Consider the following 25,052-nt stretch of genomic DNA (forward strand, 5'->3'; position numbering starts at 1 on the left):
CTTTATAGTGGGAGACAAGGTGACATTTAAAATAAGAAATGCAATTTTTTTTTTAAATAGTTACTGCTTTAAAATTACAACTTTAACCTTAAACAGCTTGTGTGTCTGATGCATTGAAATAACATTGCTGTGGTCTAGGTCCTCTCACACTCTTAATGAGCATCTGTATCCAAATACTCAAGGTCACGGTTCAAAAATATATATTTCATGAGTGTAAATTACTAATGTGAAAGAATGAAAGTGGAGGTCGGAGGTTGACACCCTGAGAGAAAGAGGATTTTCTCTCGGTTCCCTTGTCTGAGAAATACTGACGAAGGCATGCAGGGGGCACACAAACTGTTTTAGGGCACGATCACATATACGAGAATGTGAAGCGAGTAGAGCAGGTTCACCAAAGTTCTAACTCAGAGTGAAGCCACGCTGCTCTTTGGGAATGTTTCTCTCGCCGCAGGAAGGGAATGTTTAATTTGACTCTTTGCTCTCGCTGATTAGAAGTGCCCCAGAGATGAAGGTTTGCCACTGAAACATTCCTGTATGTGTTTGACCGGTTCCTGAGTCATACACGCTGATTTTACAAACCTTCAGCATTGATTGTTAATTTCTCAGCAACTGCTAAATATGCAAAACTGCACCGGAATGTTTTCTACACTGATTTGATTCCGATTATTAGCATCTTTACAACCTCCAGTATCTTAGTCTCCCTCTGCCACGGCCAAACAATATTTCCTATTCACATTTGCTCATTTCCACTTGCTTGCAGCAGGACGCTGCATTGTGGTGTATAAATGGTATCAAGCCATCTTATAATAAGGAAGCTGTAGATGCCAAAACCGTCGGCTCAGTCTGCTGACTCTCAGGATGTCACCGGTCCAGCAGCTTTTTATAGCAGGTGGTCTGGTTCACTCTGAGCTCAGCCAGCGGTCAACTTCAAATCACAACATTGGTAGTTGATAATCTTTAGTTGAAAAATAAAATAGGGGATGAATAGCTCATATTATGTGAATTAATGAAATGCTAATAACGACGAGTCCTCTGTGTGCAAAATAATGAACCTTGAATTTTCTGTTTAATTACTTTAGTGCAGTTGCATTTCTATTATTTTACTTCCAGTGGCATGTGAAGATGATCCTGTGGCCCAGCACTGCTGAGGTGGAGTTGTGGGTGGAGGAGGAGGTGCTCCATACTAGAGCTTCAACTACTTTGACATTTGTCTGAAAGAGAGGACATGGTAATCTTGCTGCGGTTACCGCTCAATGAAAACAGTGGACATACCTCGCTGCACTTTACTGACATGGATTTTGTCATTCATATTAATTTGCAGGCACCAGCAGTGCACATATATCATAACTAACATGCAGGCTTACACTTACAGAAACACACAGACACACACTCCCCGAGGAGATGCCTGTACATGCATGATTTGTTTGTTTAGACTGGCTTCAGTTAACCTTAGTATGTTTGCATTTAACGTGCTATTTTAAAATACACATACATATAATATCAGGTTGTACACACATAAAATAGGAATTTGTATGTGTGGACTCACGTGCACATCCATGCACCCGCACATATGACAGTGTGACACAGACATAACCATGCAGATGCACATACACACACATCCTCCACTGGGTGCTGGTGTGTGTATCAGTAGTCAACATGCATGACTGGCTCATTCGCAGCGTAACAGGCAATCAGGATATTCACCTATGCATGACTCTGAGATCCACACCCTTCATCACACGCACATTATTTGACATACGCAGCGATCTGTGTTTATAAAACAAGACACTATCACACATAATCACAATTACACCCACGGTCACAGCAGTGCCACCGTTTAGCGCACACCAAAAACCAGCAGATACACTTGATAGTTCAAGTTAATGAAAAGCACATTGCATCAAAGCAATATTCAAAAGGCACTCAAACACAAGATTCTCGTGCAAGTCCGTGGAATCGGGCTAAATGAAACAATAAGGAAACATTTCCATGAGCATGTGTAATGGTGAAGATGTGCTCAGGCTCTGACAGTTGTGCCCTTTGTATTTCCACCACCCAGTCCCACTGCCTCCCAGTGACTCCACCGCCGTTAATACATACAGCAATTCATTAATCTAAACATATGGTGCCTCTACAGGTAAAAAATGAAGTAACCATTGTGTTAAAAAGTTACGTCAAGGACTCCCGATGAAGAGTACGAACACAGGGATGCAGACAATGTAAATACAGATCACCGATGAATCTTCCCTTCTTCCCACTATTTAAAATGAAGCCAAACTACTCTGGATTTGAATGCGGCCATCTTGCAGCAGTGATGTAATTTGCAGCAAGAGTCTGTGCAGTGGCGAAAGGGGGCTGGAGCCACAGGTACGGGCTCGACCAATGGCGAGTCAGTCTCAGCTGTCAATCATGACGTTTCACCCCGTTGTTATCGCATCAAATAACAAACCAAAACCAAACTTAACAGAAAAATTAGCGCATCAATATACATCAGTTTGACAACAACCACTTAAAATGATAGAAACATGTATTTGTTTTAGTTTTTAGTTTGGCCCATGTCCATGCTACTAACATGGAGGTGGCAGGATGTGTGATCTTAACTGCAGCCAGGCACTAGAAAGAGATCAAGATACCACGGCTTCACTTTTGGGGACCTGTCATGTCATCCATTTTTATAAACAGTCGATATGCTCCTTTTTAACAGCTGTTCTTGATAGCATGCAGTAAATTGCACTAATGCGTGTCATGCACTTTAAATTACGAACCCATGTGTTGACACATATGTGTAGCAGCATGTATCTTTAATCCACGCCCCTCTGGGAGAGCTGGTTTTGTCATCACCACCTGGGATCTTGTGCAAACTCTTCTCGAAGGTTTGCCGTGTTAAACAATGATGTCCTTTCACTGAGCTGCAGAAACGTTTGAGAAAGTTAAACAATAAAAAAAAACACGTTAAAATGTTCTTTAATGTACATGCGAGGGATGAGATTGATGATCGCCCCGCACTGTTTACGAAGCTGTAAAGGAGTACGTGAAGATTACGGACTGTGAAGATTGGTTTTAAAGAAGATTTTATTGAGATGGTTTTCACAGAGTTCAGTTTTAAGGTTTGAAAAGCTAAATCTCCTCAGGCGATGCATTTTTAAAACAAAGAAAGACATGTTGCGAATAAGATATTAGAAACATTCTGCATTGCATTTCTCCCAGCGGAGCACTTTAGCCTCATGAATAATCCAAACACACACTAACTCACAGATGCTCATGAATGCATGCTGCCCAACGACTGACATGGACACATACACACATAGCTCACACACGGAATATGGACACAGACATACACATGACCAGGGAGCACCTGCATTGATCTCCGAGCATTAAAACCTACTTGGAATTGACCTTTCCTTGAAGAGAGAGAAGTGAAGTACAGAAAGAGGAAGAAATGGCCAGACAAGGGAGTAAAGAGTTTTTTTTTATTTGCATGTGTTTGAGCCTTTGGCAACGTCGTGTACGCCACAGTCGTGTGAGATAGCACTTTGAATTGGAACTGAACTCAAGGTCAGGAAGCAAGAAGGTTAAGAGTGGGAGGAGGAAGAAAACAAAACCTTTCAAAATTATGGAATATAGGAAAAACAAGGTGCTGTAGGCGGCGGCAGAAAGAAAATGTCCAGCTCTTTGTTCTTCTGCCTTTGGTAAAACATTGAAGAGAGACAGAATGAAACAAAACCACAAGCAACAAAGAGTTCAGATACTTGCACCCTGTTTGGTTTTCAGCTGGATTCACACATCCAGCAGATACATGCACTGGCTGACACCCCCCCCCCAATTTCACACTTGGCGATTGCAAATTTCGGGTTTTGTAACTTTCGTCAAAGTTTTTGTGACTCAGTTCCCTGTAATAAATCCCAAAATATTGTAGTTTCACAAACTAAAAACTCTTTTACGCAAGGTTTTTGTTTTCTGTCGGCGATTCCTTTTCATACCTGGACTTCACCACCTAGTGTTAAATGCATGGAACTGCACTTACCGGAAAAATACCGGAGGGGAGGAGTTTTGCAAACACATCAGCGATCACGGCGGTCGGTCGTTACCATAGCAATGAATACACTTCCGCTTGACTCGAATATGGACACGGAGCTATAACATGGCGTAAAACTATCTTCTTGGCAAGTAAACACGTGTGAAACATTCCCAGTTTGGAAGTTTTTCTTTTAGCTTCTATCCCTGAAATACATTTTCATCATTTTCCAGTTTTCATACGACCCCTCCTGTCACACACACACACACACACACACACACACACACACACACACACACACACACACACACACACACATGCGTTGCGATGCTCAAATCTCTCCATTTCTCCGTGAGATATTATCTGGAATTCGTATTTTTAAACCGTTCTATCCGTTGATCTCTCCTGCTCCCTCCCTGTCTCCGTCTGCATCACAATGCAGTCGATCTGCATGCCTCTGCCTCCGTTCCTGGTGTTGCTCTTTATCTATATTCATATTTCTCTATCTCTCCCCCTTATCTCGCCATTGTTCCCGCTAATCCTCTCAGTCGCCGTCTTGATCCATTTCTATCCAATATTCATCCATCTTTCCTCTCGTTCCATCTCCTTCTCCCCCCATCTCTCCCCTCTGTGCGCCTGTTTTGTCTTCTAATTGCTTTTCCCTTCTTCCAGCCAGTCAGTTCTTCATTAAATCATCCGTCATCATCTGGGTTTGCTCTGTCATCTGTCTTTTCCTCAACTAACATGTGTCTCTCTCTCTCTCTCTCTCTCTCTCTCTCTCTCTCTCACATTCTCTCTCTCTCTCTGAGAATTCCATGAGAGCTGGATGATAGATACCACTTCTTAAATTGTATGGGTATAGATGGGTCTGTCCTGGAAAAGCTCTGCTGCTGTTAATGGTGCTGAGTGATGGGAATAAATGTGAACAATCCAAGTTCAACTCTGCAGCTGTTCATTTGACTCCGGATTTTAAATCCATTTTGTTTTCATGTGTATTTTTCAATGTCTAAATTCATGGACAGAACTTTAAAAGTAGCTTCTTGTGTCTTAAAACGCAACATAACAGCAAAGCATCTCATTATTTTCAATAATCAATTTACAAAGTGGACATCAGACAAAACACAGACATCCTTTCATCCGTGTGCCTGTCTCTTCTTTCACTCTCTTTGTCGCAGATCAGGTTAAATCAAATTTATTCATTCGGGTTTTAAAAATAAGTTTTATAATATCGCTTTACAAAGCAACGAGAAACCATTAATCCAGATAAAAGTAGAGATAGCTAGACGCACAAGCACCTCTTTGTTTTGTCGACGCTCTTATTCTGTTACTTTCTATTTTCAACAATGACAGACTAATTGAATGAGAGTCTCGGAGTCATCGTAGACGCTGCACCTCTCTCTCTTTGGCCCCTTGTCTTTCCTTTCTATCTCAGTCGCTGTTTATCTCCACCAATCACTTCTGTCCCTTGTTCTCCTGTTTGTCCTCTTTCTGTTGGCTTTTTTATTCACCGCAGCAATTTCTCATTCCTGGACACACACACACACACACACAAACACTACTATCCTACATTGTATTGACTTCCAAATTTAATTTTGCCTCAGTAAAACCAGACTTTGGCCCCCAAGAGGTTCTAGACTGGACAGGTTATTTGGTTATGATGGAAAAGATCCTGATGAGTAAACACACATAGAGAGTGAAAGAGAGACAACCATCTAGCCTATTGAACATCTGTAACACATTTTCTATACGTCAACTCAATTCCGTCCCCAGCGGTCGTCGTCTGTGTCTCAATTCAGTGGCCACACCCTCCGGAGGCTGCACCTAAAGACCACTTGCGTCACAGTGGTGTAACCAGGATGTCCAAATTTCAAAGGCTCCTTCAAATTAAGTCGACAAACGTGTGTTGACATTTCCGAGTGACGAAGGATCTAAGAGGTGGATCCTTCTCAGGCCAACCTCTCCCAGGATTCATTGCATGCCGGTGAAGAAGCTAACAGGCGAGCAATCTGGATGGCTGAAGCAACAGGAAATGCAAATAGGGATTCCTACGCAGGGGAGGTGGCCCCTGATTTGGGACACGGCTGTAGCATCATTTTGTTGGTTATGATGCAGATTGAGTTCATCTTACATTCCTCTCTGTACTCAGTATCACAGTCTCTATTTTTCAATGGATTCTTCCTGTAAAATCATTGGAGACGTGACCCAGATGTAAATGTAAACACCTCCTTTGGAATAACTTGTTACATTTAGTGTTGATTTGCATTTTCATGCCCAGGTATTGATTATGGAAAGTAGAAAAGGTCGTCCACACACACCATGAAAGAGGGAATCGGTTCAGTGGTGGTACAGCTTGCTGACTTTTTCTCGCTAATATCGACCACCATCTTTATTTCTACATATTGATTGCATAGGGCAAAATGTCAACTAGATATAGACTAGCATACAGATCCACCTTTATGGTTTGTGGTTGATGTCTGTCGGCACAGATTGCTGTTTGCATTTTCAAGTCTTTTCAGATAGGAACTGTTTGGACTCGGCAAATGTAAGTTTCAACATTCAGAGGGACTGTCATCACTGGAGACGTGGCATTTTGCTATCAAACTCTGTGACAGTGGATTATTACTGTGACTAAACTTGGTGACAGTAATCTAATAATGCTCTTTTTAGAAAAGACATCACTTTTCACTGTGTGTCATTTCACTTCATTTGATCATTTTATGTTTCTCTTCTTGTGTGGGTCCTCGCTAATACAGCAATTATATCAAATACCTTCAGTATTCACACACACGGAACGTCAAACATATATATTTTTTTTTTTCAAGTGTTTTCCAGTAAATTCCAGCATTTATACTGAATGAATTTGCTTAATCGTGGAATATTTTCAAAGCTGGATATTCTCCTGGTGTCCAGATGCTGTGCTGGTCCACCAATGATCAGAGGAACAGCCCGGGGCATGTTATATATGACGTTTTGCATGCGATGGAGCTTTGTAGATGAAGACGTCTCATCATGCAGTTTCAGATTCATTATGCCTTTTCTATACGTTTTTAAAATGAGCATCAGGGTTGTACCTTGCACTGTACAAAGAAAAAAAAAGGTGCTTTTACATTGTTCCCAAGATTTAAAATACACAAACGACACCAGCAAGGTGCAGCATCAACGTCTGGATTGCCAAAATAAAGACGATGAAGATGGAGATGTTTCCCTGTGTGTCGTGTTCATGATCAGCGCCAGAGCCGTGTCTACTTCAGCGTCTTTGGACCCAGGAGTGAATTCAGATCGTATCCATTCCCAATGCAGACGAAAGAAAGATGTTAGTGGGGCTTTGGACCAGTTGCAAAAGGGTTTTTATTGTTGTCTTTCTAGGCTGTAATATCTTGAATACTCCTTGATTGTGCCATTATCCTGGTTGGGGAATAAGATCACTCTAGTGTGTTACCATTCTTTTGGGAGAGCATGGTTGGTTTAGCTTACTATTTCATGTGTGCGTGTTTTACTGTGTTTGACACATGCCCTCGCAGGCTACAAAAAAAAAAAGGGGGGATGTGGCACAAAAGAAGAGCAGAAAAGACATGTATCTGGCTGAAGGGAAGAGAGACAAGAGCCAAGTGTGTGTTTCATCAGGGCTGTGATGCGTTAAACTCTCAGTATGCAGCTATTTGTTGAAGATGTCAGAGATGACATTTAACACACACTGACACCCAGGGTGTCTGTCTCTCTCTCTCTCTCTCTCTCTCTCCTCCACACAAAAGGTTTAACTGCACATGTTCAAAACATAAACCTGGGGAGGTACACAAGGACAAAGGGAAACAGGCACATGAGCAGACACACAATCAGATGTACCTACGAAATAGGGCTAAACCTTATGATTGCATGTTGCAGTTCATTTTCTATGCTTTCCCCCCCATCTTAGATTTTTGAATAGAAATCCAATAGCAGATGTTTGACGCTTGCACAGAAGCAGTGTGAGCACGAGAAGAAGACCTGAAGCTGTAGCATGTTCACACAAGAAAGGTGGATTTTAGTACGCACACTGGGTTTTGAGTAAAATCATTGCAAAATCTGAACGAGAAATCAATAGCATCACTTTTTCACACAACTTAATTTGAGTCACTGGTGTCATCCGGATGTATCAGGAATAGGAGGAGAGAATAATTCTGTATAATGAGTAAAATTGTCGCTGACTTTATCTGTTGCCAGCAAATGTGATGCTCGGGGTTAATCAGGGTTGAAAGGCCACTGTAAGAATAATAATCATGATAGCGATATATCTATCAATCAATGCCTTCTCTCTTTATGTCTCCTTCTGGTGAGCTACCATTAAATCTCTCTTCTGCCCTAATTGGTCTAAATGTCGGGCTGTTAGTTGACTGGCAGACAGCATCTGTTTTTTGATTCCTGGACAGATGGTGGGAGGATCTGAAGGTCAGCATGGTTACTAGCGATGTGTGTGTGTGTGTGTGTGTGTGTGTATGTGTGTGTGTGTTTGCCCTAAATGCTACTGAGCCAAGCAGATGACAGCATCCAATGTTTTTAACGAGTGATAGAAAAATATGACAGCAATATGCAAAGGGAAGGAAAAAGGGAATTATGGGAGCGTCCGAGTCATAGAAATGTATTTAAATATACTAAACCACAGCCACTAAGGCAGCAAAGCAGGTGAGTAATACACCGTTTAATGCGGGTGTTTGTCTGCTTTAAGCGCAGTACGGCAGTCGTCACTTTTATGAGTTTTCAAAGCGAAATATGGCAGCAGAGCTTTAAAGGCCCATAGTTGATACCTGAAAGCCTGAGGGGGAGCAGTCTGTGGTCATGACAAGCTATTGCATCAGAAAACAGTGATCATAAATTGATGCACACCAGCGGAATATGAACGGGGAAAGGATGTAAACCACACAAAACGGCAGCTGTAGAAGTTACCGCAGAATTCATCAAAGACACAATGGCTCAGTTTGGGTGTGAAGAAAATACAGCCTGTTCATGTGAGAAAAATAATGTCATACATCACATCCAGATGGGTTTACATTTGGCAAAATGAAGGATGCCTTTAGCCCACATGTCTGCTGCATGGTCGAATAGCAGCCAAGGAATATGAAGCTGTTTTGTGGGAGCAGATGGTGCAAAAAACTGTTCTCTGAATGCATCACTTTCCATATACACAACTAAATCAACTCAAAACTAATTTCTTGAACAACAAAGTCAGACAATCCTCCCTGGAATTTTTAAGCTAGATTACTCTTTCACTCGTGCTTCACTAAACCGCAGGCTGCCCCGAAGAACAGTCCAAATATTATGTTGTACTCATCTCAGCAAAGATGGTGGGCGCACCAAGTGTCACATCAATTACTTTAAAAAAAAACATTAGTCATAAAAAACACACCGTAGGTCGTTGGCCTGATGTTCTGTGGTCACCCTGCACAATTTTATGAATGATCACACCGTGTGTCATACTAAATGGCATTTGTAAAACGAGACTTGCAGTGCACTGTGGCCACTCTGCACCAAACTAGTAGCAAATACCCTGTAATTACACCATAATATATAGTAAAAGCCAGAACATCAGTCGTGAATATATACACCTCATGGCACAAAGGAGACGTTGGAAAGGAAATTAGGTGTTTAGTCACAGAGAACTCCAGCCAAATACTTTATGACCTTATTTCCTCAAATAGTGACTCAGGCTCTCTTTTTTTTTTACTCAACTGCAGGAGGTAACTTGAGTCAGGCTTCTGTACAAGAAATTAGTTTATTTCTAATTCTCTCAGTTTGTTAAGTCTAGTTGATCATGTTTTATTACAAAGCCTCGTTTTAAACTGATCCGGAATTTGACACACACACACACACACACACACACACACACACACACACACACACACACACACACACACACACACACACACACACACACAGACAAACAGTATATCCGTAGTTACGTAGATTATCTTAATCTCGGCATTAATCTGTCAAATTCTTGTAAACGTACGTTCTGTCTGAGACAAACCAGATGTAGAGTAGACTAGTTTCATCCCAAGAAACACTACAGAATCAGCAAATGGCCGAAAGACTACACACTAGAGTCAGTAAGACCAGGAGGAGGTTGAGATGTGCGACTGCCTCTACAAAAACCTCGGACACTCACACAGGAGACTGCTGTTTACTTCCTGTTTCTTAAAGATGGTTGATGTTTAATCATGACTATAATGATTATCTATAACCTTAATCAAGGATTCTAACCCGAGCTAAATCCTTTTTGTTCATCAACCTAACGAAACTTTGTCCAAACCGGCGTCAAATCAGTTAAAACAAAGCCTTTGTGTGCTGGTCTGAAGGGGAAAGTGATAAATGGTGATTTTGACGACTCTTTTTTTTCTTTGCATTGCTTGTAAGCCCATCGCTGCTGGACTGCATCCAGGAGCTAAGTTGGATTCAGTTCACAATGCCACCAATTCCATTACTGGGCTTTGCAGATGTGCTGGCACCGTCCGTAGGATCTGATTCTTATGCATCTAGAACCGTGGCTTAATGCATCCTGGCACGGCTGCGTGGTGACAGTGACATTGAGACCACAAGTGATATTGCGTTTTCCGTGCATTGAGGCGACGTGGCACGCAGAGCAGCTGCTAAAGACACTTGATGAATGTCCGGCAACTTAGAACCGGGAGGAAATTGAATTAAAGACAATAAAAAGGTTAATCATTTACGGGCAGTGTTCCTCCTTTCTGTTCTGCCATTCACGGCAGGTAGACGGTATGAAAGGTACAGATGGAGTGATGAGGGAGAAAGAGGGGTGGCTGTATGTATTCAGCTTTACAGCATATAGGGGGCAAGAGGTTGATGGATGGGTGGGTGGATGTAGATAAGAGAGCAGAAGGGATGGATGGATACAGCCTGAAGACAGAGGAGAGGAGAGGATGATGTAGATGGCCCATAATCCTTAGAGGCTGACAGCACACTGGGTCTTTGGTGATTGAAGTGTGTGTGAGTGTGTGTGTGTGTGTGTGTGTGTGTGTGTGTGTGTGTGTGTGTGTGTGTGTGTCTGTGTGTGTGTGTATGAATCTGATGGTGATAGTGATCTGACTATCAAAGTGACACAGGAAAGGGATGGAGTTATGGGACAGAAGGAAAGGAAGAGGAGGAAGATACAGCAAGTGGGGGGAAAAAGGAGATGAGGCCAGAAAAGCCATTAAACATAAAATCAATCAGCCGAAAGAGAGAGCGAGAGAGAGAGAGAGGGAAAGGGAGGGTGTGGGAGAGAGAGAGAGAGTGAGAGATGGAGAGTGAAGTGCAGAGAGAGTAAGTAAGATCTTAAAGGAAGACACAGCGAAACGGGATAAAGAAGGAATCCTCAGATGGCTGCGATATTGATGACAGCACAGTGGGGAAGAAGGGATGAATGGATGGGAGAGAGAGAGAGGCGGGATAAGGAGGCTAAGAGCGAGTGATCAAAGCGCCCCAGGCCATGAGAGAGACGGAGCGAGGGAGGGGGGGGGAGAGTTAGAGGCGGAGGAAGGATGAGGAAGTAGAGGGAGGAGGGGGTTAGCCTTAGAAGGGGAGGATGAATTGGGGAAGAGGGTAAGAAGAGGAGATGTGATGGTTTTACGCTAAGAAATAATCTGAATGCAGAAAAAGGGAAGAGGTGAAGAGAGCAGTGAATCAGCGGGGAGGAAAGGAGAGGGGTCGCTACGACAACAGCTAGAGAGAGAGAGAGAGAGGAACGAACGAAGAAAAGGGCATCGCTCGCTCAGTGATGTGATAAGAAATGAAGGCAACATGGTCAACACTACCTTTCTCTACCCGCCCATCTTCGCCTCCCCCCTTCCCACACACACACACAGTCATACTCACCCTCCCTCACATAGACTTTCGCTCAGCTTATGGGTCAGTGCGCTGGGTCACGAGCACGAGGTCAGGTCCACGAAATAAAAGCAGAGCAGAGAGCAGAACAGTGCAGCCCTGATTGCGAAGCCCTCACTCACCTATAGATTTACTCAGGTTGGCCCCCGTGATGGAATCGGATTAGAAACACTGATCTGAGAGAATAAAAAACCTTCGCTCTTCCATCTTCTCGTCCGTGTGCAATACCTCGGGAAAGTACCAGAGATTACAATTTACAGAAATTGTCAAGGAGGTCAAACAAAGCAACATTTTGGTGTCTCAGTATTTTCTCACATTTCAGGGATTCACTTATAAGTGTTTGTATAGATTTGTAACTTTGAGGTCACATTCAGAGTCAGATACAGATCAGTGTGAGCTTCACATCCATCGAAATATTGATTTTAGAGATGACATGTCAGTGTATGGACGAATCATAGACTGTGTATGCAAATGGAAGCCATGTTGGTTACCCAAAAGTGAAGTCAAAGCGTTTCAGTTGCCGCCCTGGTGGCTGACTGCAGTATTGGTCTAAACCCTGCAAACAGCACATGGGACCAAAGTAAAAAGTCAGAGTATGTGAAGTTTATCAAAGTTGCTTTCTGGCATTTTAGGTACTTTTTTATCAAATAGTGTTAATCATTTTCTAGTACGTTTGAGTTTAATTAGTTATTTGATGATTGACAGCTGAGACTGACATGTGATTGGTCGAGCGCATGGATTTGCGAGACCTAGGTCCAGCGCCTCCATCCTCAGATCCCTGCTGAGCAAACTGTGGCTTCAAATCATGTGATTAGCACAAGATGGCAGCGTTTCTATCTGGGATATTTGGCTTCATTTTCTGGAACGTGGAAGGAAACGGAGACTAAACTTTGCAACCATGTTAACAAAATAACAAACATATGGAAACAATACATTTATAATATATTTAAGTAGATTTAAATACATTTATATAAGCTGTAACTGTGTAGCCTTTAACACAGTGATGAACCTCTAACTGGAAGAATAATCCATTTATTATTTTATGAAACCAATGAATGCAGATTCAGGTTGAACCGTAACTGAACTTACTTTTAATAACCAGATACCAAGGATTTCAGTCATTTTCTAACAATTCAATAATCACTTATATCAATTTTGTTCCTCATCTTCAAACAAAGCTCAGTTCGAGCACCGACAGTCGCTGCGGTGACCTCAGTGCTCTTTAGTTGTAAGGCACAGATTAAATTAAGTGCTTATTGGATTTAACTCACTGCTTTAACCTGATCAGACTCGTACTGTATGTAATGAAATTTCATTCCTCCACTTGCTCCAGACGGCGTAGGATTCCAAAATGAGAGGATCATCTAATTAATAGGCTGTAATCTGCGACCTGCCCCTAATGGCGACATGGACTGTTATTGTTTTTATTGTGACATATTCATTTTATACTGCAAACGGGCTCGAGAGGGAAGTGATGGGCCGAGGCACGGAAGTGAGGGAGACACTAATATTTAACGCTGTCACACAGATGTCCTCTCATGATTAATGGAGCTGGAGTGAGCCGTAGCCAGAATTAGCGCGTGCAACATGGAAAGCTGACGAGTTCCGTGTCATTTCTGGTGCACGCAGATTTAACAGAAGGTAATCAGCGCTGGCTATAGGTATCTAGACTTCCCACCCCCTCTGCGTGCACGTGACAAATGTCATTTTTTATTAGAGCAGCTGCTCCTGAAGCGCTCCCTGCACAGCTCCGTGTGTCTGGATGACACACAGCAGAATTTGTGAGGATCCTAATTGCATCATGTGTCAGCTGAAATGTTCATGTTCATATCATCATCTGTATGTGACTGTCAGGTGTCCTCCAGATCTACAGTAGTGTTCAAATCTGCTTATTTTAAAGGTAATGATGTATTTGTTTGTTCAGGTCACAGCATTTAAGATACAGAGCATATAATGAGTGAATTAGCGTTATCCTACAAAATCATTATGCCACATTCACTAGAGGTCTGCTGCGTTTGAGAGAATCGCTGACATTTGTAATACACCTTTTTTAAAGTTCCTTACCCCTTATTTAATAAGAGCAATACACCAGTGCACCTTGAGGCCTTTCCACGTGTCTGTCATCTGTCAGGGGCACATCAATAAGCTGGAGAGCGGCAGTAGGAGAGGTGTGTGTGTTTGTGTGTGTGTGTGTGTGTTAGGGCCAGTATCGGTGTATATGTGTGAGTGTGCGTGAATGCAGGTGCATGTCCACCAGTGCTCGCGGATGTCCTGTTGTCATGAGGTGACAGCTGTCATCCTGTGAGGAGCAACGTCTCCCACAGTGCGGACACACTCACACACTCACACACACACACATGCACGCACAGGCTACAGCATCATTGCTCTGCAGCAAATGTGATGGGGTCTCAGTTGGTCTTGGTTCTGGGTCTTCGGTCATTTATACAAATCTTCTTAACTGTCTAGCCATGGAATGGATGTCTGTCTGGATAAAGGACTGGTCCGTCTGTCTCTGCCTTCCCAGCCTGCCAGCCTGCCTATCTGTCTGTCTGTCTGTCTCTATGTTTGTCTGTCTGTCTGCCTGCCTGTCTGTCTGTCTGTCTGTCTGTCTGTCTGTCTGTCTGAATGAATAAACTGTAAATTGTGAATCTCCTTCATTTCCAATACATCAGCACCTGCAGTTTGGAACAATTCACGTGCTACTTCTTCACATTTCCACATGTTTTGAGCAGCAGCTTGTGTCAACCTACTTTGACACAAGCTGCTGCTTTAATCAGACAGTTGAACACTGTTCTGTTCCTCACTTCTCACTCTGATTCATTGAAAACACGTCTTTCTAAGAATTTATTTTAAACCAGTTACTTTGCCTTATCACACTTTTCTCTTCTTACCTCTTTGTCCCTTTCAGTCTGAGTCTCTCCCTTTTTTGTTTCAGTCTATTTCCGTTTGTCTCTGTTTTCTATTTATGTTGCCCTGATAAGCCTCTCTGTATTTCCTGTCTCTACTCAGTGCAACCTGTTCCGTCCAATTTCTAATATATTTTGCTGATGTTTCTATTTCATTCTATTGGTTAATCGTCTGTTGCTCCATGTGAGTCTTGGGCCACAGTTATTCTCCATGCCCCTCCTGTGGGTGGAGTCTGGCTTGGTTCCCAACCTAATCTCTGTCATCTGTACATGCATCCCCACCCCTGCGTGGGTGATCCGGAGTGACGTGCATGTGCACCTGACAGCCCCCTGTCTCCACTCCTATAAAGGATGTGTCTTTTTCAGCTTATCAGTGAGTGCAGTTTAGGAGAGCGCGCATCTCGTGTTCCTCTGTCTTCTCTAAATACTGATGATATCAACGTGATGTGCCGCAGAGTCGTATGAATCACGTGCCGCCCCAAATTGCACTCACTGGTGTGTAGGAAAAAATGCATGTCTGCTGTAAGAGTGTATTACATACAGTATTGCCTCTTTTATGTATAACTATAAATTATACAGGTATAATTTATACCGTGTTTACAGTTGGACTTGTACGCTCTCAGAAAAAAAGGTTCATCATTGTGCCTTTTATCGCTGGGGCATTGGATTCTTGACTGGGCTCGACTTGCTTTTAATAAATGCAAATTTCAAAATGTTGAATCAGATCATCTCGTTTTGCACATTCATCTGAATACTCTTTAAAAAAACCTGCATTTTGAAAGAGCAAACTGAGCCCGTTCATCTCCAACAACTTGCCATACAACCAATGTCCCAGTGACAAGGTCCAATGTTGTATGTTTCTTTCTCTGTGAGTGTAACCGTATAAATTATATGTGTATAATTTATGCCGTGTGCACAGCGCAATCCATGTGTCTTTATCTGTTATACAATAATCAGCACCACCGCCAATTATGAATGAGACTATCAATCAGATGTGATCAGCAATTAGAGGAAATTAGGCAAATCCACCGTCACATCTGGTCCACATGTTTTGGAACTAACCAGGGATTAAACGATAGGCTGCAACTAAACCAGCCAATTGGGAAACAGCCGAAACCAAAGTCCCTCGGTGGCGATTGGAGGGGACGAGAGCAGGGCCCTGTGATTGGAGGAAAGGGAAACGTGCCTTGTTATTGGAGGAGAGGACAGCAGCTCGGAGTGTGACAGGAACTGCAGCCTAACCCCTAAACCCCACCCCCTGATTCTAACTGGCTAAAAGAGAACATTCTCCAAAATCTACTGGCTTAACCCCAAAGCTACAAGTTTATTCAATTCCATAAAACATAGTAACGCAACTGTCTATACAATACCATGTATATTCTCCATATATCTACTTCATAACTGAAGTGTGATGTAAGAGCTCCATATGTCCACAATATGAAAACCATCCATTTCTAACATCCCAGCCACCAAATAACATTGAGGGTTGCGAGCACAGAGTGTTTCAGTAATACACTAAAACTCTGTTACCTAGGAGCAGTCGCCTCATAGAGGGAGAGAGGTGAGGAGTTGGGCTGGCTGACCTGTGATCAACTTGACCGGTTGAGACATGTTAGATCGATTCGAGAATTAGGTCTTAAATGCTAATCTGGATAATCAGCTGAATTGACACGTTTATAAATCTGACCCGCCCCCCATCTTACGGAGCTGTGAAATTTATCCAAAAGCAAGAAATTGAATTTTAAAAACCAAGAACAAAAAAAAAAGTCCGCCCCTCGGTCCCTCCTCCTCTCCCTAACCCAGGTTTTCTATTTGTCACTCTGATTTGATTGACAGCTGAGGACACATGTGGGGGCACTGTGAGGGGCGGCAGTGGGGTGGTGACCAGTCCCGGTTACCCCGGCAACTATGGTAACCAGGCCGACTGTACTTGGATCCTATTGGCCGAACCTGGAGACACCATCTCTGTCATCTTTACAGACTTCCAGACAGAGGAGAAGTACGACTACCTGGAAGTGGAGGGATCCGAACCACCAACCATTTGGTGAGTCACTGTATTTGCTGCTATTCTTATTCATTCATACGTGTGTTTGTCCCAGTTCCATTACGGTGGTGCGAAATGTGGTGACGCCAGAGGAATCTATTTATCCGTCTGGTTCAGTATTTTAGTTTTTTTTCACTGGAGGCATGAGTCACAGATCAGCTTTAGATATACTCAGCTGTAGAAGACAATTAGCTGGATGGTGAAAATGACAAATATGAACATATCCAACAGCAAGACACCAGGGTGGATACTGAGGTTTAAACCAAGTGGCATGACAAAAGAAAAAATGGTAATATGAGTTATTTCATGACACAAATTCAAGTTAACGTTGACATTTTAAAGAAATATTGTTCTGTTGTTCAGAAAACTAATTTGTGAGCAGTATTACAAAGGTACAGCAGAGTCCCACTGTACTTTCTGTGGCTTATGGGAAGGCTGGTCCTGATCGATTCTTTTAAAATAACCCCACTAAGGATCGCGTTGACATTTCTGAGATAATGCAGTCACGTAGCAGCTGAATTTACGGTAGAATTTAACCACACTAGGAGTGCAGTAATAAAAAGTTAAAACGGGCCGTAAAAATAAGGTAGAACTCAAGTAAGAACCGGTAATAAAAAGAAAACATTGCTACAGATATAAAATATGGTTTTTATTTAGCTTTTTGAAATATAGCATCTTTTTTTTCAGAGAGAAAAATAAATAAAATCTTGAAGTAGTGTAGATGTGTGTATGTGTGTGTGGGTTCAAGGTAAAAGGTACAACTCATATTGTGGGGACCTAAGTGTGTTTACCCAGTCACACTGTAGGGACTTGTCTTCCTTACACTAAATGTGAGTCCTCATTACACAAATCAATAGATTTTTAAGTGAAGACATGTGTTAATGGAATTGGTAGAGGAAGCGTCATTGGGACACTAGTGTGTGTTGGGTGTTGTTTCCTCATGTGTTTCAGATGGTTCACTCATAATAATATTTCATATTTTACTCTGGCCGCTTATTGATTGTCCGTAAATTAGGGTATTGATCATCATTTGTTGTGGTGTTAACCCATTTGAATCTAATCACGGTCGGGGGATATTAGTGGGTGTGTGCATGTGTAATTAATTTGGAGGTAATAATGGAAAGTGTTAGTGTTTCTATGCCTGCGCATCCTGCTCACTCATCTGAACTCAGGTCTGTGAACGTGCGTCTTTGCAATCACGTTTTCAGAAGCATATGATAACTGAAGAAGTAGAAAAATGCTCCTCATCAACTTAACAACAAATCTGTATCACAGTGAACCGAGTCGTTATTCTAATTTAGAAAAGTTTCATTTTCTAATTTAATTGTTATTTGAGAGAAAGCGTGATGATCTTTTAAATTGTTTTGCACTTAACACATCTTATAAAGGGACAACAATATGTATCATCAAAGATAGCTTCATGAGAAGGATGAAAAAAGTCATGGGAAAAACTTTTGATTCATTTTATTTAGTTTTTATTTAATGTTTAACACTGTCTTTTTTGATGTTCCTGGAAAATATCAGTACATTTATGACTATAGTAGTAACCACAACCTATATACAAATGGCTCCATTATAGATAATCGATGATTGATAATCAGCAATATGTTTTCTCCAATGGTTTATTCACCTTTATTTGTGTGTATCATAAATTATGCATTACACACTCAGTTAGTCCATATATAATCAAGATTGGACACAAATTCACAATAACATAGCCACAATAATTTTATGCTTTTCCAATACACTTTTTTCATTTGTAGCAAACCAGAAGCCATTCAGATAAATTGTGTCAGGCCTTCACGTCCAACTGGGGGCTCGTAAAATAAGTTATTGGTGTGAAGAATCGCCTCCTCAGGAGTAATTATGACCAGTATATATGGCTCAGATTGTGGCCTGTGGGGGACAATGTGATGGTAATTGGTAGCGTGTGATTTGGTCTGACTGGCGTCTTGGCTCGTGTAAAGTACTGAGAGGTGAGCAGGGACGTTCGGGAGAAGAAAAAAAAAAAGCCATCATGTTGCCAATAAGTGAAGATGCTGCACTGACTCAATTTAAAGTCACAGCTCTGTTGGAGATGATTGTCCAATTAGAAAAACATTTCAAATTCAGGAGTTGAAAGGCAATGTTGTGGTTAATGAATAAGTAAATAAATTATAGGCGTTTTAGCATTTCAGTAGAAAATACAGAGGAAAAAAGCCGCATTGGAAAGTGCCTGACATATACACATGCATAAATGTTTTGTGTCCAATTCATTATCTGTATAAGCGAGCACTTCAAGTTCACAGTTTGTCCCCTTCACTGCAACACACACTTATAACCCTAACCCTTAAGAATGCACTAGATACCTGATTTAAATATGTGGCTTAACACCTGGGAAGAAAACAAGTCCTCATGTGGATAAGAGTGTCGTCTTCATCAAGCCAGAAAAAGTCACACTATCATAGAATCGACAAATTTTAAGTCAACAGATGTCCCCTCGTATGAAAATCTCTTTCTCTTGACGCATCCCGATGACAGGGTCAGAATGTGGCAGAAGCAGCCTGGTCCCACTGACTCTTTCCTAAATGGTACAGGTGGCTGTGGGTGTTGTAATTTTCCGGAGAATGTTTTTCTTGACTTGAACCAGGCGGCCCCGGACCCCTCAGTACCGATTTTAGCATTCCGGAGTGCACCTAAGCAAAGTTGCCATCCAGGTGCCTCCTCTCCTGGCTGCAATATGACTGTTGTTTTCAGCTGCTTTACTTTGAGCAGAGTTGCGTTCTGCATTTGAAAGAACTCATGATTTCCAGATGGCTCCAGTCAAACGACGATGATTTTCCCTTTTACTCCAGTGACCTACACCGTCCTCATAGCTCCAACCCTATAGAGCAATTGGGGGAATAGATGAAATGGTGAATTTGCATAATAAATGTAGTGCAGAGTGAGGCGATGCTGTACAAGTGAATGTGTGCTGGAAATCATTATGGACCTAACATGCATCAGGGTCTCAGGGGAAGTAAAGTAATTCCATGAGTTAAATAATTCAGTCTGTTCTCGGGTCAAAATGACGTTAGTTACTTCTGATTTGATACAAGTGGATAGTGATGAAATAATCAGTATTTGGCTTCAGTATTTATACATTCACACAGAACGGATAATATATGTAGTATGGAGGGATTGAGATTTGAGGTAATTAATGTCATTTTTGACATTTCATCGAGTAAAAATGCCAAATATATGCTAGTCGTTCAAATGCAGTTTTCTGCTTTGGACTTTTTTTTCCCTGGTGGTCAAACAAATCGTTACACACCATCACTTTAAACTCAGTAACTTGTCACAAAACTGTTAGATGAAGGGAAGTTAATCCTGCGGCCATTTACCAGACCAGTCAGTAAATCGTAATCCTTCAAGCCCTTTCTCCCGTTCGAGGGACTGACTTCACTGAACAGAAATATGTCCCTCCCCCCCCCTCCACAACTGTGGAAAGGAACTGACATTGACATTGATTTTCTAGTTAGGCTCACTGCAAAGAATGGAGACCAACCGCTGAGTCTCATGTGTCTTTGTTTGTATCTGCGTTCGTTTGCATGTCGGTAAATACATCCATAATTAAGTGTGCATGTGTTTTACATGGGTGTGCAGTCTTGTGTGTGGTGTTTTCTATGTATGTGCAGTGTTATCACTTGATGTTTGTCCCCTTTGTTCCAACTTATTTTCATAATGCAAAGGTTGATATTGACAAAAAGTCCCTCTGTAAACAACAGTGTTTCCATACCCCGTCCTCTGTAAACACCCTGTGGTTATCTGTCTCATCAGATGATCATTATGGAGCGGAGACACATTGAAATGACATTAAAGCAGCCGAGCATCCAGCATACTAACTACTTTAAGCCCCAACTTTACCAAACATACCTGCAAGGTCAGCAACCAGAGCTCTCTGTGTAACTGTAATTGGAGTTTCTGTCATCCTTTATAAAAATAATTGATTACGACCCAAGACGAAAGTGAAGCACATTTTAGACTTTATTGTAAGGTAGGGGTCAATGTGACATTCTTTTCATCTCGATGACAGACTGAGACCAATATGAATCCCATTAGCACTGTTAGCGCTCCACAGACAGACAAACCAGGCCCAGCTGTTTCTGTTTGAGCTGCATGGCTTCCTTTGTAAACTGTGTTTTCCCAAGGCATATTTCAGTTAATGTGCATATTTTTTAAAAATCCTGGCAAGAGGCTTTATACAAAACAAGGGACAATAAAAAAAAATAACTTTACTGTCGCTCTCTGTCAAACTTGTTCAGCAAAGATTAAAGCGTGACAAACATTTCTAAGGTTCATATGTTGAGGAGCATTCGTCATTCTTTCTTAAAACAATCACACTTAATTAGTGCTCTTGGTGTTGGTCATTGATTCAACTTCACCTGCTCTTTCCACGATATAAATATGAAGTTGCAACTACAATTCAATTCCAAAATGGCAGAAGTGGAGGACGGATTAATATTTACACGATTACCTGCAAACTGAGGGAAGCATCGGAGGATGACTTTGCTAATGAGATTGTCCCGAAAAGTCCCAAGACTCAGAACATAATTTGCAAACAGCATTGTACTTTATGTAAATGCCTGAATAGTGGATCTCTGTTTATCCCTAGAAAATAAGCAATTAACTGTCTTGATAAATTAACTGAAAATGGCCTTACACATGTCACTATTCTTATTAGGGCCATAGCCCCCCCGGCCCAGCTCCTGGATGCACCCCTGCCCCTTCAAAAAGTTTCTCAGACCAGCTGTTGTCAAGAAAGTTGAAGGACAGAAAGACAGATTTCTGTCATCATTACGAGGATGACCCTTTTCTTGCAGAACTCGATTCGTGAAAATTGGGTCATGCTGCCTGATTCCGTAGCAATTGCCTCACAACACCAAGTGCTAATATACTAATTGCCATTAGCAATTTGGGAAGAAGCTAATAGCTAAAACGCTAATTTCCACTGGCAATTAGCAGTGAGAGCGAATGGCAGATTTGCTAATATTTAAGTGTGTGCAAGGATTTGTTACGTGCAGTGCCACACCGTTAAAACCCCCCCACACACACATTGAAGTAGCCCCCATCCATGTTCACACTCTCCTCCTCGCACAGCATCTTCGAATCAGTATGCACCGAGGTGAGCTTGGGCCTATGAGAGTAGTATATCGCTGTGGGCTAAGTGCCTGTAATCCTAGCCGAAAACTACACACGATAGTATACGCACACGCAAACACACACAAGTTTTTATATTTTGTAGTTTCAGAATCAGTTGCCCTTGAAACCAAGTACAGCATCTTAAATAGAAAGATATCTCCTCCTTTCTCTCTCTTTCTTTCTGTCTCTTTACTTCCCCATGCAAACGTCTGTGTCTCTTTTTTTAACTCGACTCCAGAAGACGGCATCCTTTTTAGCGCTCTTACCGTACGCGCACCCCACTTGACAGTTCGTCACCAAATTCGTGGTAATGGTGCACTGGACTATTTAAAGTCTGTCATTTACCAATCTTCTTCTCGTTCGAGGATTTGGTTTTTCGTTTGGAGGGAACAGAAAATTCATTTTGGCAGGTTCGAGCTGGAGTTGAAGCCTCGTCTCCGAGCGCCTGGAGTCATGTCACTGGCGGCAAGTTGATTTAGCGGATGGCTCGTTCAACACAACGACGCCGCGGTGTGACACGTATACATATGTCAACATAAAAGAAGTTTAAAAAACTGCAAAGTATCATGTATTTACTTCTGACAGCTGTCTAGAGTCATATCAGTAGATAAAGCTAATATTGGGAGTCAGGGGCACACAATAGTATTTGTTTCAGCGACAGCTTGGCAAGATCTCATCCCTCACTTATTCATCCCGCCCCACTTTAACACTAGAGTGAAGCCTATGATCAACAGCGACACATCTTCATCACATCTGGTACAGCAACACACAAAACATTTATAGTATTCATGGCACCCGCTAGTGCTTACGGTGAAATCCAAAAGTCAAAAGTCCATGTTGGTTTTTGTCAAACAAAGTTATAATTGTTGTTTTTGTTTATAGGTTACAATTTAGTTAATTAGTTTTTCTGTATATGCTGAATTTCCATGGCTATGTGAACATTGCATACTTTCACATCAAAACAGTACATAAAATACAAATAGATGGATCTTTCATAAAAAGTTTTTGGAGAGAAAGTTTTGATTTACTACAAGCAAGCTTACACCTGTATGATATTAAGTTAAATAAAGTTTTTACGCAACAAATCACAGCAAGTGTGACTCAAAACTTCCCAAAGTGAAGTGACCGTCAAAGTAGCATTTAAGTTAGAAGTCATACGTTACAAAACATGATCAATGTTTTGGTTTAACATTCTCTAATGGTTTGTTTAAGGTGGTTTACACGTTTTCACAAATGTTCACAAACACATACTCCCCCTGGTCAACGGACATTACTGTGACAGGTACGACCAACCTGCAGAGACGTGGAGAGACAGGGCTAATTACGAGAATGAGTTGTGGTTGGAACAAGAAGATACAGAACAAACTTCTCCAACATCATCCATCAACATTCTTGTCTTGTTCTTAGTCCGTAACAAATGTTGTGCAGGTCTCATGTTTGTGTGTGACTTTGCATGAGAGATCGGAAGTGTGAAGCCTTTTCTACTTGTTCTGCTCAAACCTAAAGCATTTGTTTTTCGAGATGTGAAAGAAGCTGTGCGTAAGAGACAAAGTGTGTGTGTGTGTGTGTGTGTGTGTGTGTGTGTGTGTTTGTGTGTGTGTGTGTGTGTGTGTGTGTGTGTGTGAGAGAGAGAGGATTTGTGTGTCTGCGAGTGCGTGATGTTATGCTTGCCGAGTGCTAATCAATGCTGCTGGCAGAGAGGATGCTGGGATAGCAGCACTATCCCGAATAGGAAATGGAGCAGTGACCTTGAATACACACACACACACACACACACACACACACACACACACACACACACACTCACTCGCTCCGTTTCTGTTTTTCACACATACATAACAAACAAACACACATATCAGATTATTTCAAATATGCATCTAAAGAAACAGGGAAACACAAACTTACAAGCAGGGAAGCAGAGTAGTCTGGTTCCACACTTGTGACTTAAAGTTTATGTCCCAGTTTTGCCTATAGCTATTCAGATAAAGGTTATATTGTCAGTAATGACTGCAGTCAGAGCCTTATCTCTGCATATTTAAAGCTACTCTGTGGAGTTTAAAGCCACCACTAGCACCAGGGAGACATCTTTAGTGGTTCTGGATTTGGTTTGTGCATGAGGACTTTAATGTATGGGCACGAGCGGGTGATGCGATGCACATTCATGTCATATTCCACCGATCGACTGGTGTGGGTAATGAATGAGCCATGTGCCAGCAAAAATGCAAGGAATCAAGAAACATGGGTAACATGGACGTAAATTATGCAGGATTTCAATTTAAAATAACAGCTTTTCAAATGTTTAGCCAGGAAGGAAATATATTCTCCAGATTTGTGGGGAGACGAACTGAATGTAAGCAGAACTTTATATCTATAACCTAAATCCAAGACAGGTGAATTTATATAGCACTAAAACAGTTATCTTATCACCTTTAGCATTTTTTGTTTTTTAACAGTCTCAAGACTTTTACCTGCATGGGCCAATAACTAATATCTACTGTAGCAATGTTTGGCTGCTGTTATATTTGTCATACAGTGATCGTTTTCAGTTTTTAAAATCAAGTTATTCAAGTAGAATAGCAGGGATACATTTCCCTTAGTTGACGGAAGCATGAGCCATATTCTTGTGGAGCTCCAGAGTCAGGCAGGACTCTTGCGAATCCATTACCAGCTGCATTCATAGGCCAAATTACTTTCATAGAGAGCTGGAAAACCAGTTCATGATGTAGACTGTTTTCCCCTGGATCTATTTGTAGCATTATGGCTCATGGGTTACACACTGACCTTCACACACTTTCTCCGGGGACATCAATTTTTAAATCCAATTTCTGGTGTCCCACAGAATAATTTATTTCCACAAGGCTATTGTCTAGGCATGTCTAAGCAAATTTACCACAAGATTAACCCACACCTTTGATAGCCTTTGAAATAAATGACTGTGATCTTGTGGGAACCCCGCTCTCTGATTTGTGGGAGCCGAAGCGAAGGAGAGGAGAGAAGAGAGGGGCGGCAGAATGAGACGACAGCGAGAGAAGTGTCATGGTGTTTTAGGGAACCGGTGTGAGGCCATGCAGAA

General features: G+C 41.8%; 1 protein-coding gene across 1 annotated transcript in view; it reads left to right on the forward strand.

Annotated features, from left to right (window-relative positions):
* Positions 1 to 25,052, forward strand: part of csmd3b (CUB and Sushi multiple domains 3b) — a 318,096-nt gene that overhangs the window by 145,178 nt on the left and 147,866 nt on the right. The window contains exon 5 of the mRNA XM_047344329.1: positions 16,612 to 16,819. Within this exon, the coding sequence (XP_047200285.1) occupies positions 16,612 to 16,819 (208 nt within the window). The remainder of the gene's footprint in view (positions 1 to 16,611; positions 16,820 to 25,052) is intronic.

The sequence above is a fragment of the Hippoglossus stenolepis genome, chromosome 17 (genome assembly GCF_022539355.2).
Source record: "Hippoglossus stenolepis isolate QCI-W04-F060 chromosome 17, HSTE1.2, whole genome shotgun sequence".
Lineage (NCBI taxonomy): Eukaryota > Metazoa > Chordata > Actinopteri > Pleuronectiformes > Pleuronectidae > Hippoglossus > Hippoglossus stenolepis.